This window comes from Canis aureus, chromosome 7, assembly GCF_053574225.1.
Source record: "Canis aureus isolate CA01 chromosome 7, VMU_Caureus_v.1.0, whole genome shotgun sequence".
Lineage (NCBI taxonomy): Eukaryota > Metazoa > Chordata > Mammalia > Carnivora > Canidae > Canis > Canis aureus.
Genome location: NC_135617.1, coordinates 27,011,962 through 27,030,808, shown reverse-complemented (window position 1 = coordinate 27,030,808; position 18,847 = coordinate 27,011,962). Strand labels below are relative to the sequence as shown.

Sequence of the window (18,847 nt, the reverse complement as noted above, 5' to 3'; positions counted from 1 at the left end):
ACCCTATATTGTAGCAATATCCTCTAAACTAGTCTCCCTCCTTGTAAGCTAGCTCCCGTCTATCCTCCAGAACTGCCAAAGTAATCTAAAACATATATTTGACCACATCACTCCCCTGCATAAAACCCTCAATTATGAAACCACAATGTATCAAAGTAAGAAAAGTTGAGCTGCACTGATTTTGAAGGTGTAGGAGAAAGCTGCCTGCTAGCAACTGTGACCATTTACTTCCTTTTCACCTCCCACTGTATCCTGTGAGTCACATCTGAAAACTCTAGTTATATAGTTCAAAAATCAGAGATCAGAGATCAGAGATCATGGGAGCCATGATCAAACTCCTTCAGCAAGATCCTTTAAGTCTTTTGATGATATGATTTCTAAAGAGCCATATGAAAACTGGTTAAGAACTAAGCCAGACTCCGCTTTTATAGTAAGTTCTGCTACCAACCAGCTACGAACCTGAGAAAATTATTAAACCCCTCTAAAGCCTACGTTTGGTAAAATCATCAATAACAGTACCTATTTTATAGGTTGTGTGACTCCAGGAAATAATGTAAGTAGAGTAATTAGTACAGTGCCTAGCAGTAAGTAACTAATAAATATTAGCTACGAGAATACAGTCTCCTCAATGCCCACATCCTCCCCGACATTTTGCCCTCCAGCTTACTGAACACTTTTTTCAAAGCTTCTCTTTCTTTTCAAAAGCTCATCCTAAATCCTGAAATACCCTTTTCCACACTATCAGTCTGTCAAACTGCTACTCAAACTTTCTGATTACCCCTTTCAACAGTTATGCACTTTTTCCTATGTACTAGTAATATATATTATACATTTCTTCCATTATTGCCTGCATTCACATTATATTCTATTTACCTATTTATATGTCTACCTCCCCTCCTAGACTGAATTTCCTAGAAGAAAGGAACCATATCTTATTTTTCCTTTTATTCCTGGAGCCTAGTTCAGTTCCTACTTATAGTAAGATCTCAAAAAGAAGTTTTTAAATGTTGGAGCTAGTATTTACCAAAACCAGTATGTGCTGGGCAGTAGGCCAAGAGCTTCGCATAAGTTTTTTCTTCTTTTGTTTAAGAAATGAAGTGTCAAAGACCCACAAATAATCCTCATGGTAGAGGTCTTATCTTTAGCAGACCTCAAATCAGCACTCTCTAATAGAAATGCAATGTGAACCACATATGTAATCTTATATTTTCTAGTAGCTACATTCTTAAAAAGTAAAAAGAAACAGGTGAAATTAATTTTATGACATATTTTATTTAACCCAATATATTCAAAATATTATAATTTCAACACATGTTCAATAAAATATATGACAGGTTACTTTACATTCCTTTTTTCTTACTAAATCCTCAAAATCGCATCTCAATTTGGACTAACACATTTCAAGTATTTATGAACAGCCACATATGGCTAGTGGCTATCATACTAGATAGCGTAGTCTTAAACCAAGGAATCTGGAAGATGAAAATGAAGAAAAAAGAAGAAATGAAAAAAAAGTGCCAAGAGTTTGGCATTTATGTAGCATACTTTTAGTGAAATGATACAAATTGGGAAAAAAGATAATGAGGCAGGATTCTGATGCCTAATGCTATTTTTCAATTAATTAGCATTCAATTTAATTTGATACATATCTATCAACTACCAACAACGTATCTGGCACCATACTTGGTGCTGGGAATAAATCAGTCCCCATTTACTGCCTTCAAGGACTTGACTCCCTTCTCAGATCAATGGAGAAAACAAGTCTGTAAAAGAAATAACTAAAATGGGACACCCGGGTGGCTTAGTGATTGAGCGTCTGCCTTCAGCTCAGGGCATGATCCCGGGTTTCTGGGATTGAATGGTCTCCCCGCCGGGAGCCTGCTTCTCCTTCTGCCTGCTTCTCCCTCTGCCTGTGTCTCTGACTTTCTCTCAGTGTCTCGAATGAATGAATGAATGAATGAATGAATGAATGAATAGAAATAACTAAAATATATGTCACCATTTTCTTTTAAAATGTAACTATAACAAAGATAAGGGAGCATGCTTTCCTACATTATTGGGAAACAGTGAAAAGTATCCCATTCTCTGCTCTACCCTTCAGCAAGTGTGAAAGCTGGGATAATTCAGCAGGACATACTTGCTCCTTATATTTCAGGTCTCCTTTTGGAACTACAAAATGGTATTGCCCTAACCATAAAGATGACTATCACTATAAAACTTAGACAATATCTAGGTAAAACAGTGCTGCCTTTGGCTAAAATGTCCAGTTAAATTAGACATGGGACCCAAAAACATTTCTCTTTCCATTTGAGCTGCATATTTCATAATAATCAACTACTTAGTTAAGAACTGATTATATAGCATATATTAAGACGTTCCACAATTAAATTTCCATTGATACTTAGTATTTTCTGCTTGAGTATATTTGGCAATGTTAATTAAATCAGTTACCTCTGAGAGAGATGCATCAACCTTGGAAGAAATTTTCAGATCTAGCCACGGCTGGTAGTTTTCAAGTAGTAAGGAAGGCCTAAAGAAAATCATACAATTAAACTGCTTGATATCCAAAATATAATTGGAAGGATCGACGAATAAAAAATGCGTAACTTACCTATGTCTTTTACATTTCACTTTACCACAAACAGCACAGCTACGACCTTGAGGAAATAATTCTTGAAGTCCTAACTGCTAAAAAAGGGAAATGGGGAAGAGGAGAGATTTGTGTTTACTTTACACATAATCTTTAGTAAAGAGAATCAACTTTTCAAAAGCTTATTAATCAATCTATATATTCAGAGAATATTTTTTAATTATTATTGTCTGCCATAACACTGAAACCATTCTTTGTAATAAATTCTACTGGCTAAATTGCCAAATAAGAAAAAGTACCTGATGAAATGCAATACCTAAACCAAATTTCCAAGCATATAATTAAGGTCAGTTTTTATGCTCATTATAAAAAAAAAAATCAATCTATATTTGGAAATGATATTCTACTGCAGACATGTAAGAAAAAACTATTTCCTATTTCTCCAAAACCGTAACTTCAATAAGGGGGGAAGAGATGTAATAACTAGTAACATTTCTGACCAAATATGGGGCATCACTTTCCTCTTGTTTTTTCTAAGTAGAAATACCAATAAACCTAAGAAGAGGGACTGCATCAACTTGAATTATTAAGCAAGACTTCAAAATATCTACACACTAGTGACTATGCCTACTAGAGATAGATTCAATACAGTATCACCCTAATGAAATTTCAAATATACAAATTATTTTGGTTAAGGAAAACTGCCTGATTATTTTTGTCTCTTTTAATAGAGCTAATAAGACATTTAGGAAATTAACAGGGTTAAGATAATTTAATCCAGAGTTCCTAATTGTTGTGTCTGTGCCTCAGAATCACCTGGAAAGCTTTTAACAAATACTGATTATGAGGCCCTACCCAAGAACTATTCCAGCAAAATTTGATAAAAGAGCCTAGAAATCTCCCTCATTTTTCCAATGATTCCCCAGGTGATTCTACTGTATAATCAACTTTGGGGACCTCTGTTTTAATTTATTGTCTTCATAGTGAATATGCAGTTAGGTATCTAAAATTATGGATCCCAACTTTTTGAGAATTTTATATTTTCTTTTTACTGCATACCTTAAAAATATACACATATGTAAATTGCATTTCAAATATGTTCTGATATCTTCCATTAAATAACAGCAGATGGATTTTTTTAAATCACTGCTTTAACATGCTTTCAGTAATAATATCAAACAGCATAGGTAATACATACTGACTCTTAAAAACAGGAACAGGAACACATAAATTTTACCTTCGGTTTGTATTTTATTGAGAAGAATATATTTGGTAAGAGAGAATCTGGTCCCAATGAGCAATAGAATGTAACAACTCCAGCAACAAATGACCAGAAGATCATTAAAACATGAAGATACCTTAGAAATAAATGAAAATAATTATTACAACCAAAAAAAGTTTAAAACTTAAGTTGTCCCTTCATTGATTTAACATGTATTTATTAAGCACCTACCATATCAGACTAAAAACAGATCTCCAATCATGATGTCTGCAGTGTATTTATTTAACTAGAAGGATCACAGAATGCATGCTATCAAATACAGATTTCATTTAAAGTATAAGAAAGTATAAATTCGCAATATTTTATAATTTGGTACCTAGGTTGTTATGTCTGACTAGCCTATACGTTTTCTTCTAAAATACCTTCCAATGATATTGTACTATTTGTACTCCATCGAAAGTCTGATTATGTGTCATTAAACTAAAAAAAACTTTACTGAGTGCCTATTATTTTGGCCACCTCGTCTAGGCTCTTGGGATACAGTCAGGAACAGCACTGCCATGATTTCTACATGCATGGAAAACATGGCCTGGTAGATGTGACAGGTAAATGAGCACAATACAGTGTGACCATGTGTTCTGTATTATGACAGAGAAGGCATATAGGAGATGGAAATACTTCAGGCAGAATATACAACCCAAATTTAAAGGGACAGAAAAGCTTTTTTCAAAGAAAGCAGTATCTACAGAAAAATTTAAAAGAATGAGTAGGAGAGCCCAACAGGAGAGAATAGGGTAGAGAAATGAGAGACTAGGGAACAGGCATGGAAATTCAAATTTGGGCAAACTACATGAACTAGTAAGATCTGAGCAGAGCTCCAAAAAGAGAAGTAGTTTTAAGATGAATCTTAAAAAAAAGAAGAAGAAGAAGAAGAAGAAGAAGAAGAAGAAGCAGCAGCAGCCAGATAATACGGTATCATAAGTCATGTTAATGTATCTTAATACAGGCAATCCTCATATTGCACAGTCCTGATATATACAAATTTCCATTACCATGATTTTGTGAAAACCAATCCCTCAACAATACTGTTCAAATTCCAATTACCACATTATATTTATTAACTGGTCACTATATAAAGCACAAACTTTGGGGCTAGTTCTTCAGTCCACAAATCACTGTGCAGTGAGAAGAGAATGAAGCCAGTCCACAGAAAGAGAAAAAAGGAAGTGAAGAAAGTATCAGTTGTATTATAAATCCAGGTTCTACGTGTCTTTGAGGCCTAGTCTAGCTACATTCCAATGCCTTCTGCATTTACATAACCTTCCAATGATTCCACTCTTTGCCAAACCTAGTATGAATTTAGTTTCTGTCATCCACTACTAAGAGTCCTGAGTAATACCCAGGACTCAATGAAGAGTTTTAAGATTTTAGGAATTTTTATAAGTTTTAAGAAGGATGGGGTGCCTGGGTGGCTCAGTCGGTTAAGCGTCTGCCTGCAGCTTCAGGTCATGATCTTGGAGTCCTGGTATCAAGCCCTGCGATGGGCTCTCTGTTCAGTGGCGAATCTGCTTCTCCCTCTCCCTCTCCCTCTGTGATCTCTGTCGCTCTCTCTCTCTCTCTCAAATAAATAAAATCTTAAAAAAAAAAAAGAAAGAGAGAGAGAGAGAGAGAGAGTAGTATCACTAGACTGTATAATCAAAGGACCACTCTGGCTGTAAAATGGAGAATAACCTAAACTGGAAACATGCAGGCTAATTGGAAAGCTGAAGTAATCTACAGGGCTCAAAGGATAGCCTATGCTAGGAAACAGACTTAAAAATCTGATTGTTTTAAAACATTTAGGAGGAAGAATTAAGAGGACTAAATTGCTGCTTAATGTGAGCAGAAGGGATAGGTAAAAAATTAGTTCTCTTTGGACTTGCTAAATTTCAACTATCTTAACATGGCAAGGAGTTGGGGCACTAGGATAGCTCAGTTGGTTGAGCATCAGATCATGAGCTATGGGTCCTGGGACTGAGCCCAGAGTAGAGCTCCACTCAGTGGGGAGTCTGCTGGAGATTCTCCTCCCTCTGCCCCTCCCTGCACACTTTCTCTCCTTCTCTTGCAAATAAATAAATCTTAAAAAAAAAAAAAACGTGGCAGGTAGAAATGTTTCATGAGTAGCTAAATATTGGGTAGTTTAAATCTCTGCAGAGAATGTGAGCTAAAGAAAAGAGTTTGGGGGTTATCACATAAAGATCACTGAAGTCACAGGAATAAATGAAATGACCAGGAAGGAGCTGCAGAATTAAAAAATAATAGACATTTAAGAAATAAGCAGAGCAAGAGAAATTTATAAAAGAATCTAGTAATTAGAAGAGCTAGGGGAAAAAAATAAGAATCAAGTCATAAAGGCTGTCAAGGTAAAAAAAAAAACTCAACAGGGAAAATATAGTTAACATGATCAAATATCTTAAAATTAAGTGAGAGATTAGGACTGCCTGTCCCTGCCCCACCCCCTCTCTGGGTCTCTCATGAATAAATAAATAAAATCTTAAATAAAAAAAAAAAAAGCTGGACGCCTGGGTGGCTCATGATCCTGGGGTCCTGGGGTCCTGGGATCAAGTCCTGCATCAGACTTCCCTCAGGGAGCCTGCTTTTTTTTTTTTTTTTTAATAAATTTATTTTTTATTGGTGTTCAATTTGTCAACATATAGAATAATACCCAGTGCTCATCCCATCAAGGGCCCACCTCAGCGCCCGTCACCCAGTCACCCCCAACCCCTGCCCACCCCTAGTTTGTTTCCCAGAGTTAGGAGTCTTTCATGTTCTGTCTCCTTTTCTGATTTTCCCACTTATTTTTTCTCCATTCCCCTTAATTCCCTTTCACTATTTTTTATATTCCCCAAATGAATGAGACCATACAATGTTTGTCCTTCTCTGATTGACTTATTTCACTCAGCATAATACCATCCAGTTCCATCCACGTCAAAGCAAATGGTGGGTATTTGTCGTTTCTAATGGCTGAGTAATGTTCCATTGTATACATAAACCACATCTTCTTTATCCATTCATCTTTCGATGGACACCGAGAGGAGCCTGCTTCTCCCTCTGCCTATGTCTCTGCCTCTCTATATATTTCTCTCTCATGAATAAATAAATAAAATCTAAAAAAAAGAAAAAAAAGCTGTGAGACAAAGGCTGAGTCACAAAACCAGATGAATTGCCTGGTCATAATGTTGCCTGCACAACAAAATTAAAACCTCTTAAACCTTTATGGTTCCTTTCAATCTGGCCCCAGTTCACTTTCCTACCCTTATTTCTTTCCAGTCCTTTTTTTTTTTTTAAGTAATCTCCACACCAAGCATGGGGCTTGAACTCACAACCCTGAAATCAAGACTCCCACGCTCTATTGACTAAGCCAGCCAGGCACCCCTCTTCTTATTCCTGTATACAAAGCTTTACTCTAACCAAAATAGCATGCTTGACATCAAGCTTTAAAAACGAAAAACAAAAAACAAAACAAAACAAAAAACAACACCTTATGCTTAGAAACTAACTCAAATTATAGAGGTATTTCAGAGAGGAAATTATCAAATTCTTGTCCACAGCGGCTTACCAAAAATCATTTTGACCCAGAGAAACATGACTCAATTCAGAATTTTTAGGAATTTTGAAGCTACATAGTACGTATTTCATATATAATACTCCCAATGAGATCTAATATAGTACTCCATAATTAGATATTAATATTTCTGCAGCAAAACACAAAAGCAGTAAAAAGTAAAATACGTCAGAAACAAAGACTATAGTCTTAGGTCTGTTCAGGTCAGGTTTTGTGATCAAATGTACTTTCTGCAAATTTAGGGGAAAAGTTTTGATTTCAGAATTACAGATTAGGAATTGTAGACCTGTATTAGGCTGAACGACAATAAACCCTACATGCAATATGTATGGGCTGTAACTAAAGCAAGCAATGACTAAGGTATTAAGGAAAAAAATCTATATCCTTAAATGCATTTACCCAGTGGTTCTCAACCAAGGGTGTTTTGCCCCCAAGGAGTGTTTGGCAGTATATGCAGACATTTTTGATTGTCACAACTGTGGGGAGTGGGGAAAGGAAAAGTGCACTATTGACATCAAGTGGCTAGAGGCCAAGACTGCTACTTAGTATACAATGCACAGGTCAGCCCCCCTCCCCAACAACAAAAAATATCTAACCCAAATTTTTAATAGTGCTGAAGTTGAGAAACCTGGCATCGATCAGAGACAAATATTAAACCAACAAGCTAAGCATTCAGAAAGTTGGGGGAAAAAATACAACCCAAACACATTAAAAGGAAGGAAACAATAAATAGAATAGAAATCAATAAAGTAGACAACAAAGGCAAGAGAAAATAAAGTCTAAGCTCGGTTTTGGAAAAATTTTTAAAATAAGCAAACCTCTAACTGGATTTATCCTACTTTCCCAATTTGAGCTGTACTTTTTTTTTTCAAAGGTGTTATTCATTTATTTGAGAGAGATAGAGATAATGAGAGAAGCACAAGCAGGAAGCCCACCCCAGAGCTTGATCCTAGGACCCCGAGATCACCACCTGAGCAGAAGCCAAATGCTGAACCAACTGAGCCACGCAGGTGCTCCAAGCTATACTTTACTATAACTAAATAGACACAGCAGGTGAAAAAAGCAATTCTAAAAGAAAAAAAAGAGAAAAAATTCAAATTTTAAAATATGCAAGTAATGAGAAAATCATCATGTTGCAAGCTATAATGAAGCAACTCACTAGGGAATAAATAAATAGTAAAACCAAAGAGGCCTGCTGGGCAAAGTCTTAGCTGTCACTATCCAAATCCAAAAAAAAAGAAGGCAACTCCATCTTATGTGGAGTTAACCTCTCACATGATAAGATGTACACAGCATCACTGAAATATTCCCGCAATGCCCCCCCCCCACCAAAAAAAACTAAATCTAATCAAACTTATAAATCTAACACTTTATCTACAAAAAATATGCAGGTAAGGATAAAAAAAAAAAAAAAAAAAAGACATGAGGAACCTAACAGCAAAAGTGTGAACAAATGACCCAGTTTCTTCAAGTCAATGGTGGGGAGTGTGAGGGGGGAGAAGCAGATCCAGGTAAACAATGTACAGCTTGTGGGCCAAATGCCACCTGCTTTGGTATGGCTCTTAAGCTAAGACGGTTTTTACATTCTTTTTTTTTTTCTTAATTTTTGTTTATTTATGATAGTCACAGAGAGAGAGAGGCAGAGACACAGGCAGAGGGAGAAGCAGGCTCCATGCACCAGGAGCCTGATGTGGGATTCGATCCTGGGTCTCCAGGATAGCGCACTGGGCCAAAGGCAGGCGCCAAACCGCTGCGCCACCCAGGGATCCCGGTTTTTACATTCTTTAACGGTTCTTTAAGAGGCAGCTCGGGTGGCTCAGCAGTTTAGCGCCGCCTTCGGCCCAGGGCCTGATCCTGGAGACCTGGGATCGAGTCCCACGTCAGGCTCCCTGCATGGAGCCTGCTTCTCCCTCTGCCTCTCCTTCTCTCTGTGTGTGTGTGTCTCTCATGAATGAATAAAAAAAAATCTTTTATAAAAAAAGAAATATGGGGCATAGAGCTGATGTATCCCAAAGTCTAAAATATTTACTGACACTTCACCGAAAAATTTTGCCAACTATTATTTTAAATTATAAGAGATTTATAAAAGCTTAAGAGATGTAGCTCCCACATACAATAAGTGGACATATTTTAGATTCTGATTAGTATATACTACAAATTTTCACACATGAAAATTTAATTGAAGACTTGTTATTAGGTTTTATTAACCAATTACTGGTAATTATTTTAAGGTTATGGTTTTGTGTAGAAGTTTTTAAAATGGAGGAAGACTAGATTTTTTTTCAAATATGCAAAATATTGACGGTTGTTGAAGCTGAGTGATGGGTGCTTAGAAGTTCTTTGTACTCTCTTTTTTCTATGTATGCTTGGAAATTTCCAAAATCAAAAGCTAATAAAAAAGACAAAGTTTTGGGATGCCTGGGTGGTTTGGCAGTTGAGCATCTATCTGCCTTTGGCTCTGAGCGTGATCCCAGAATCCTGGGATTGAGTCCCATATCAGGCTCCTTGCATGGAGCCTGCTTCTCCTGTCTCTGCCTCTCTCTGTGTCTCTTATGAATAAGTAAACAAAATCTTTTTTTTTTAAGATTTTATTTATTTATTTGAGACACAGAGAGAGCAAGAGGCAGAGACACAGGCAGAGGGAGAAGCAGGCTCCATACAAGGAGCCCGACGCGGGACTCGATCCCAGGACTCCAGAACCATGCCCTGAGCTGAAGACAGGCTCCAAATCACTGAGCCACCCAGGGATCCCCAGTAAACAAAATCTTAAAAAAAAAAAAAAAAAAAAAAGACAAAGGTTTAGCAAGACAGATCAAGGAATAAAAGAAAAAGAACGCAAATATACAAAATACTGAATGAAGAAGAAGTAATGACAGTTAATACTGAAATGAAAAATGAAACTACAAACAACTATGTTCATAAGTGGATAACCAACAGAACAAATTTTTGGAAAAAGACAAAAATGTTAGAAATTAGCAAGTGAAGAACTAGATAACTTATATAGACCAATTATCATTACAGGTATTAAAACAGCAATCAGAGACCTGGCTGCAAAAAACAAAACAAACAAACAAACAAAAAAACCTGGCCCATATGATTTTACCAAACTTCAATGAGACAAATAATCCCTATCCTATATAGATGACTTCAGGAAAGAAAAAATGAGAAAGAAACTGCTAATTTAAAAGGACTAATATGATGTTAATTTCCAAACCAGATAAAGACAATATAAGAAAATCATTAGGTCTATTTTACTTATAAAATATTAAGTAGGGCAGCCCGGGTGGGGTTTAGCTCTGCCTTCAGCCCAGGGTGTGATCCTGGAGACGCGGGATCAAGTCCGACGTCGGGCTCCCTGCATGGAGCCTGCTTCTCCCTCTGCCTGTGTTTCTGCCTCTCTCTGTGTCTCTTGTGAATAAATAAATAAAATCTTAAAAAAAAAAATTAAAAAAAAAGAATCTTTCCCTCTGTCCTTCCCTCTGCTCCTCCCCCATTCCCACTCTTTCAGTCTCATTCTCTCAAAATAAATAAATCTTTTAAAAAATAAAATAAAATATTAAGTGAAATATTAGTTAACTAAAATTAGCAGTATTATCATAAAGAATAATAAATCATAAGAAAGGCATGTTTTTAAATAGTTCATTATCTTTATTTTTTATTCATTTTTGAATTTAAATTCAATTAGCCAACAACATATATCATTAATCTTAGATGTCGTATTTAATAATTCATCAGTTGTGAATAACACCCAGTGCTCATCACATCACCTGCCCTCCTTCATACCCATCACCCATTACCCCCCATCCACCTCTGCTCCAGCAACCCTCAGTTTGTTCCCCATAGTTAAGAATCTCTCATGGTTTTTCTCCTTCTCTGATGACTTTCCCATTCAAGTTTTCCTCTCATCCCCTATGAGAAGAAGTTTCCTATATTCCACGGGTGAGTGAAACCATATGATAATTGTCTTTCTCTGACTGACTTATTTCACTCAGCATAATACCCTCCAGATCTATACATGTCGATGTAAATGGTTCATATTCATCCTTTCTGATGGCTATATATTCCATTGTATACATACGCCATATGTTCTTCATCTATTCATCTGTCAATTTTCATTTCGGCTCTTTCCACAGTCTGGCTGTTGTGGACAACGCTGTTATGACCATTGGGGTGCAGGTGCCCCTTTGGATCTCCACATTTATATTTGGGGGTAAATCTGCAATTGCTGGGTCAGAGGGCAGCCCTGTTTTTAACTTCTTGAGGAACCTCCATAGTGTTTTATAGAGTGATTGTACCAGCTTGCAGTCCCATGAACAGTATAAGAGGGTTCCCCTTTCTCTGCATCCTCGCCAGTATTTGTTGTTTCCTGTCTTGTTAATTTTAGCCATTCTGACTGGTGGAAATGGCATCTCATTGTGGTTTTGATTTGTATTTCCCTGATGCCAAGTGCCATGGAGCATTTTTTCATGTACCTCTTGGCCATTTGTACGTCTTCTTTGGAGAAATGTCTGTGCATGTCTTCTGCCCATTTCTTAACTGGATTATTTGGTTTTTGGGTATTGAGTTTGAGAAGTTCCTTATAGATCTTAGATACTAGCCCTTTATCTGACATGTCATTTGCCCTATTTTACAGATGAGGAGGCTGTGACAGATAAAAGTTAAATCACTTACCCAAAGTCAAATAACTGATTAATGGAGGAGGCAGAATCAAATTCTTACAATGACACTCAGATTCAAAACTTTCGGCCACAACAATAAATCGTCTCAATAAAAAAAAAAAAAAACTCTTAATATTGTATCTCTTAATATTGTATTGCCAAACAAAACACTCAAAGTGTCAGTTAGCTATTATTACTGTTATTATTACTAGAATTAACTTAAAATATTCCTTATTATAACACTCAAATATTCAACACAATCGGTGAATATAATTATATCTATACTCCTAGTTTACCCTAACAATACTGTAACAGTGATATCATAAATAATTTGAAATATATAAAGTATGTTACTCTATTCCTTCCGCAAATCAGTTAAAATAGTCAAAAGTTAGAACTATTTATCTTTCCACGGATAATTCATATTGAAAGAAAAATTTATATACTAAATAATACCTTGAAAGACCTTTAGGAATTAAAGTTTCAAGACTATAATAGAAAAAATCTCAGGGGTGCCTGGCTAGCTCAATCGATAAAGCATGTGACTCTTGATCTCAGGGTCATGATGAGTTCAAGCTCCACATTGGGTGTGGAGACTATTTAAAATAAAATTTTTAAAAAAGATTAATAATTTTTTAAAAGAGTACTATTCTAAGTTTAACCATATAGAGGGAAAGCTCCAAATCTCCATACTAACCAGTAAAGATTTCAAATTGGAAAATTTATTTTAAAGTTATTGCTAAAAACTAACTGGTGAAATGTGTAGAAATCACTTTTTTAAAGTATATATGTTTTTATAAAGATTTTATTTATTTATTCATGAGAGACACAGAGAGAGAGGCAGAAACACAGGCAGAGGGAGAAGCAGGCTCCCTGCAAAGAGCCCGATGTGGGACTTGATCCCAGATCCCGGGATCACACCCCGAGCCAAAGGCAGAAAGGCAGACGCTCAACCACTGAGCCACCCAGGCATCCCAAATATTTTTTTTAAGTAATCTTTATACCCAATGTGAGGTTCAAACTCACAACCTCAAGATCAAGAGTAACATGTTCTAACTGAGCCAGCCAGGCACCCCAAGAAATCACTTACTGAAGGTGTCCATTTCTTCTCATTTCATCATTATACCCCTAATATTTTTATTTTTATATTATATATATTTTTTTAATTTCTAAATAGATATACCTAGTATTTTCCACTCCCAGAAAGGACATTTTCTTGTACAACAGTCTTCCAGAGACAGCCAAAGCATACATAAACATACGTGTTTATATGTACATATGTATGTACACACGTATGCTAAAGAAAAATCACACAATACACTGAAAAGCACACAATATACACTGTCTTGAACATTCCAAAAGCTTTTGCCTTGGGCAGCCCAGGTGGCCCGGCGGTTTAGCGCTGACTTCAGCCCAGGGCCTGATCCTGGAGTTCGAGGATCAAGTCCCACGTCAGGCTCCCTGCATGGAGCCTGTTTCTCCCTCTGCCTGTGTCTCTGCCTCTCTCTCTCTGTCTCTCTCATGAATAAATAAATAAAATATTTTTTTAAAAAACACAAAAGCTTTTGCCTTGGAAAGGGTACTTAATCATTTTTTTTAAGTAGACTCTAGTCCCAATGTGGGACTTGAACTAATAACTCTGGGATCAAGAGTCCCATGCTCTACCAACTGACCCAGGCCCCCCAATGTACCTAACCATTCTTTCAGTCTAGACAGTTCGATGACATTTAAAGTCACTTTTACTGGTTTACTGGTTTCAACAGTAACAAAGGAAAAATACACAAAAATATATGCAAAAACAATTTCACTCATAAATCCAACCAATCAGAGATAACAGTTACGTAATATATCCTTCTTTCTTTGCATAATACAAATAAAGATACAGGGTCAATCAGATGGTATCTTATGATTTCTTAAGGAAGAACACTAGATGCTATAATTAAGTAGGCGACCTCAGAAATCTAGTTCAATCGGATCTTGCATGCCCATCCTTGGACACTTAAACTGACCCATCTACGAAAAGATATGGGTTAAGAATTCCTGGACAAAACTTACTAATCACAGAGTTTACCTATCCTTCATACTAAAGCTATTCATAGCTTAAAATACCTTCCAGACTACCGAAAGCATGTAAGTACTTAATAATTCATTTCAACTCTGTTAAGATTCCCCTTCCTCCATATTTCTAAAATCAAATATCTTATTATTACCATCAAAGCACATTTTCCAGTAAAATATCAACTGCTATTTAAACCTAGTATTATATTTAAAAAAATAAAAATAAATAAACCTAGTATTACATCAACCCAGAGTCAACTAAGAAGAAAGCAATATGGCTAGGGAAAAAATTCAATTCTAACAGTCACAGGAAATGGGTACCTCAGAACATAAATAAATCACCAAATTCCTGGTGAATGCTTTCCCATTCCTATCTTCAGGGATCAACTACCCCAAAATAAAGACTATGGATGGTTTCATGCACAAAACATCAGAAAAGGGAAGCCTGGGTAGCTCAGAGGTTGAGCGTCTGCCTTCAGGCCAGGGCGTGATCCTAGAGTCACAGGCTCCAGTCCCACATCCAACTCCCTGCATGGAGCCTGCTTCTCCCTCTGCCTAGATCTCTGCCTCTCTCTCTCTTTCTCTGTGTCTCTCATGAATAAATAAATAAAATCTTTTTTAAAAAATCAGAAAAAACATGTAGGTGCCGTTGCTGACAAGTGTCTCAGACTTCTCTCCACCAGGAGAAAATCTGGAAATAATCTGAAGGAAAGTTCTCCTCTACTACCTATTTCATCGTTATCATTTCTGGAAATAGCTAACTGAATGAAGTCCAATTTATTTCAGGGGCAGAACCTTCCCATCTCAAAATGTCAACTGAACATATCAATTTTAACTTTCAATCTTCCTTTCCGGAATATTCTAGAAATACTGAGACGGGTACTATTTTGCTTTCTGACTTGTATTCAACAAATCTTTAAAGCAACCGTTTTAACCAACCACTCTGAGGAAAGCTTTGGCTACAAGACTGTGTGTGAGCCCGTAGTCTGAGGATTGTGTGTGTTTGTGCTTCAGCTGTACAAGTGTGTGTGTGTGCGTGCTTAGGCTGCCATATCGTGTGCATGTGTGCATACACGTGTGCATGCTTCGACTGCAAGATTGTGTGTGCATGGGAGCGCTTCAGCTCTAAGACTGTGTGAGCATGTGTATGTGCTTTGGTTGTTAAGACTGTGTATGTGCGCACACCCTTCGGCTGTAAGACTGCGTGTGGACACTGAGGCTGTAAGATTGTGTGCACGTATCTGTGCTTCAGCTGTAAGACTGTGTGCGTAAATGCCCTTCAGCTGTAAGACTGTGTGTGTGCGCCTGTGTGCATGCTTCAGCTGTAAGACTGCATGCGTGTGGGCACTCCTAGGCTCTAAGACTGTGCGTGTGTGCGCGCCCGCTTCGGCTGTAAGACTGTGTACATGTGTGCAAGCTTAGGCTGTAAGACTGTGCGCGTGTGCGCGTGTGCGCGCGCACTGCGGCTGTAAAAGTGTGCGTGTGTGTGCGCGCACGCCCTTCGACTCTCAGACTGTGTGTGCGCGCGCCTCGACTGCAAGACTGTGCGTGCGTGTGTGTGCTCACGCCTATGCTGAGAGCGAGGGGAGTCAGCCTAAAATCGGGGCCGCCAGGAGACCTGGAACCCTCCTTCGTCAGCTGACTGGACCGCCCCTGCAAGGTCTCAAGTTGCGACGCACCTACAGATTTCACTCCTCTGAAAAGCAGCGACGCTGGAGCACCAGGTTTTAAGAAACAGGTGAAAAGTAGGTAAGAATCGGGGACAGGCGTCCCGGGAGAGCCGGCCCCAGGAGAGGGGCACGGCCACGCACCCCACCCCCTCCCGCACTTCCGGCCCACACGCTCCGCCCAGCTCCCCGAGGCCGCCCTTCCCGAGGCCTCGCAGCCGGCCGCAACCCCGCGGCTGCGCAGCCCGGGCGCTCTCCCCCCAGCGGAGCAGCCCCCGCCCGCGTCCGCGGCCTGGCCGAGCAGCCGCCCGCAGCCCGCAGCCCGCAGCCCGCAGCCCGCAGCCCGCGCTGTGGCGTTACCTGTTGAGAAGCAGGGAGGCGACGCTGAGGCAGAGCAGCAAGAAGCAGAACAGCGGGTACTGGCGGCAGATCTCGCGTCCCACATCCAGCCGCAGCCGCTGCCTCAGCTTCTCCCCGACCGTCCGCACCCAGGGCACCATCTCCGTCGGCGTGGCCGAAGCTGTGCTACAGATGGAGGCCGAGGTCGAGGCAACCCCCATCAACCTCCCGCGTCTCCGCCCCGCCGGCCCGGCGGCTCCCCACACAGCCGCCGACCGGCGGACCCTCCGCCCGCTGCAGCCGCCCGAGGCCCCGCCCGAGGCCCCGCCCAAGGCCCCGCCGCGCGTGCGCGGCCGCCGCCCCCCTCCCCCCCCTCCGCTCCCGCTGCCGGCCAAGGGGACTGCCGCACGACGTGCCCGAGGTCGTCACCTCGCGCGAGGCCCTGCGCGCCCCCCCCCCCGTTCCGCCCTCCCGGTCGGGTCCGCGCGCCACCTGCCACCGAGAGCCGGACTGCCCTGGCGACTGGCCTTTTTCGGAAGCCGGGGGGCGGGGGGGTTGCGGCAACCAGTAACCGCCTGTATCGCGGAGAAGAAAGAGAAGGTTGTGCCCGAGCACGGGAGAAAGTACAGCCCCGCGCAGCCGCCGGGCCCTGCCTGAGGGACGCTCGGAGCTCGCGGGGCCCGCTGGGGACTGTAGTCTTTGTGACGCGAGCCGGCGGAGCGGCGGAGCGGCGGAGCGGCGGAGCGCCCGGTCGCGGCCCCCATCACTCTCCAGCGCCCCTCAGCGTCGGCTCTGCTTCGGGGGCGGACAGGTCGAGCTTTCCGCGACGCCCCAGGGAGAAAACGGGGCGGGGGGGGGCGACTCTGAGTCCTTATTTGGCTAGGGCTGGGGGGACGGGTGAGTAAAACCACCCTGGGCACGCGGGAGTCCCACCGGGCCGCCGCCCCTGACAGAGCACGTTCTGCGCGCTCACAGGTAAGGTCGGGCTCCGGTCACCACGGCCCCGCCGGCCTAATCGAAACCCAGGTGTTTGGACCAGGCAAGTTGGCAAGTCTTGCTTCTTGGAGCTTTTGCTTAAGTCCTCCCATTTCTAAATATTAATTTCCGATTCTCCGCTACTCTGAGAGACGCAGGAAGACATTGCAACGAGTAAAATTTATTTAGGCGGCGCGCTAGACACCTTCATTTAACCTTCACACCTCGCGATGTAGGTGCTCTGGTTTCCCCCATTTTACAGCTGGATTACTAAACTGGAAAGGAACTTGCTCAGAATCCTACGGCTAACCAAAACCGGAATTTGAAGTAGTTCTAACCCCAGAGCCGGAGCTTCATTTGTTTTCTGAAGATCTTACCCGCCAAAGTGCGGGGACATATGTTTAGAGATTTTTTTTTTTTTTTAATGCATGTACTGTTTCATGGATTTTTTTTCCCATGTTATGAATATACAGATTTTCTTGACGCATTTTCCTTCAGAATGCACCGTCCTATTAATGCCTGAACTATTAATGCTGTTTAATTTCGCTGACAATGATTATTACCATTTTCTATCATAAATTTATACACATTTCAAATGATTTTTTTAGGATCCACAATACAGTTGCTTGATCAAAGGGAAAGAACATGATACATACTGTCAAATTTCTTCTTTCTATAATGGTTTAACAATTCCGCAGTGGTATATAATATTTCACGGGTCCTCATCATTAGGTATTGTCCAAACGAACATCACAAATATACTCATGCTGTACCATTTCTGATTAAACTGTTTATAGAGTGTAACATCACTAGAAAACTTAGTGCTTTTTTAAATGTTTTAAGGTACACGATTAAACATTTAGTATACCGGTCTCACTTTTGCAGCCTTTTTTATTCGTCATTGAATTAATCTAGAACACTTTGTTTATATGAACATTCTAGGGTACACTGAAGTACAAATAACAGGTGTATGTTGAACTCATCTACATGTATGAAGGGCCTATTAAGTAACTTGAGTAATACAAGGGCAAGTTATTTTATTAGACTTTTCTGGGAAGTTATATTGCCAATATTTTTTGTTTAAATATTTTATTTCTTTAAAGGCTTGTTCTGAAACTACTGTTCAACTTTGCACTGAGAGCCAGTACATTTCAAAGATAGAATGTTTCCTGTGCAAATTAGACATCTTTAGAACATCCTAGACTTTTCCTGTATGAGCAGATTCTTATTTTTTTTTTTTAATTTTTATTTATTTATGATAGTCACAGAGAGAGAGAGAGGCAGAGACACAGGCAGAGGGAGAAGCAGGCTCCATGCACTGGGAGCCTTGACGTGGGATTCGATCCTGGGTCTCCAGGATCGCGCCCTGGGCCAAAGGCAGGCGCTAAACCGCTGCGCCACCCAGGGATCCCTGAGCAGATTCTTAATAGAGACAATTAAAATACTTAAAAGTTTCATATGATTATTATGGTTAGAAATGGGAAGAACTACAAATAAGTAATTTAAAATCCACACCTAAAGCCAAGAAAAAGAAATTATACTATTGATACAGATGTCATCAAATAAAATAATTTTTTACTTCACTAAATGTTTTCTCTTTTTTTTTTTTTTATAAATTTTTTTTTATTTTTTTTATTTATTTATGATAGTCACAGAGAGAGAGAGGCAGAGACACAGGCAGAAGGAGAAGCAGGCTCCATGCACCGGGAGCCTGACGTGGGATTCGATCCCGGG

General features: G+C 39.8%; 1 protein-coding gene across 7 annotated transcripts in view; it reads right to left on the bottom strand.

Annotated features, from left to right (window-relative positions):
* The window catches only part of SNX14 (sorting nexin 14), an 80,848-nt gene extending 64,076 nt beyond the window's left edge, over positions 1–16,772 (bottom strand). For 3 of the 7 annotated variants that reach the window (XM_077903160.1, XM_077903163.1, XM_077903162.1), the window contains exons 1-5: positions 16,631–16,771; positions 16,160–16,324; positions 3,828–3,948; positions 2,612–2,688; positions 2,452–2,530 (exon numbers count right to left, since the gene is read on the bottom strand). In XM_077903160.1, coding sequence (XP_077759286.1) covers positions 2,452–2,530; positions 2,612–2,688; positions 3,828–3,948; positions 16,160–16,299 — 417 coding nt within the window. In that variant the 5' untranslated portion in view covers positions 16,300–16,324; positions 16,631–16,771. Of the gene's footprint in view, positions 1–2,451; positions 2,531–2,611; positions 2,689–3,827; positions 3,949–16,159; positions 16,460–16,630 lie in introns of those variants that run through there. The other 4 variants (XM_077903165.1, XM_077903166.1, XM_077903164.1 and 1 more) reach the window with 3 other exon arrangements.
* Between the last annotated feature and the right edge of the window lie 2,075 nt (positions 16,773–18,847).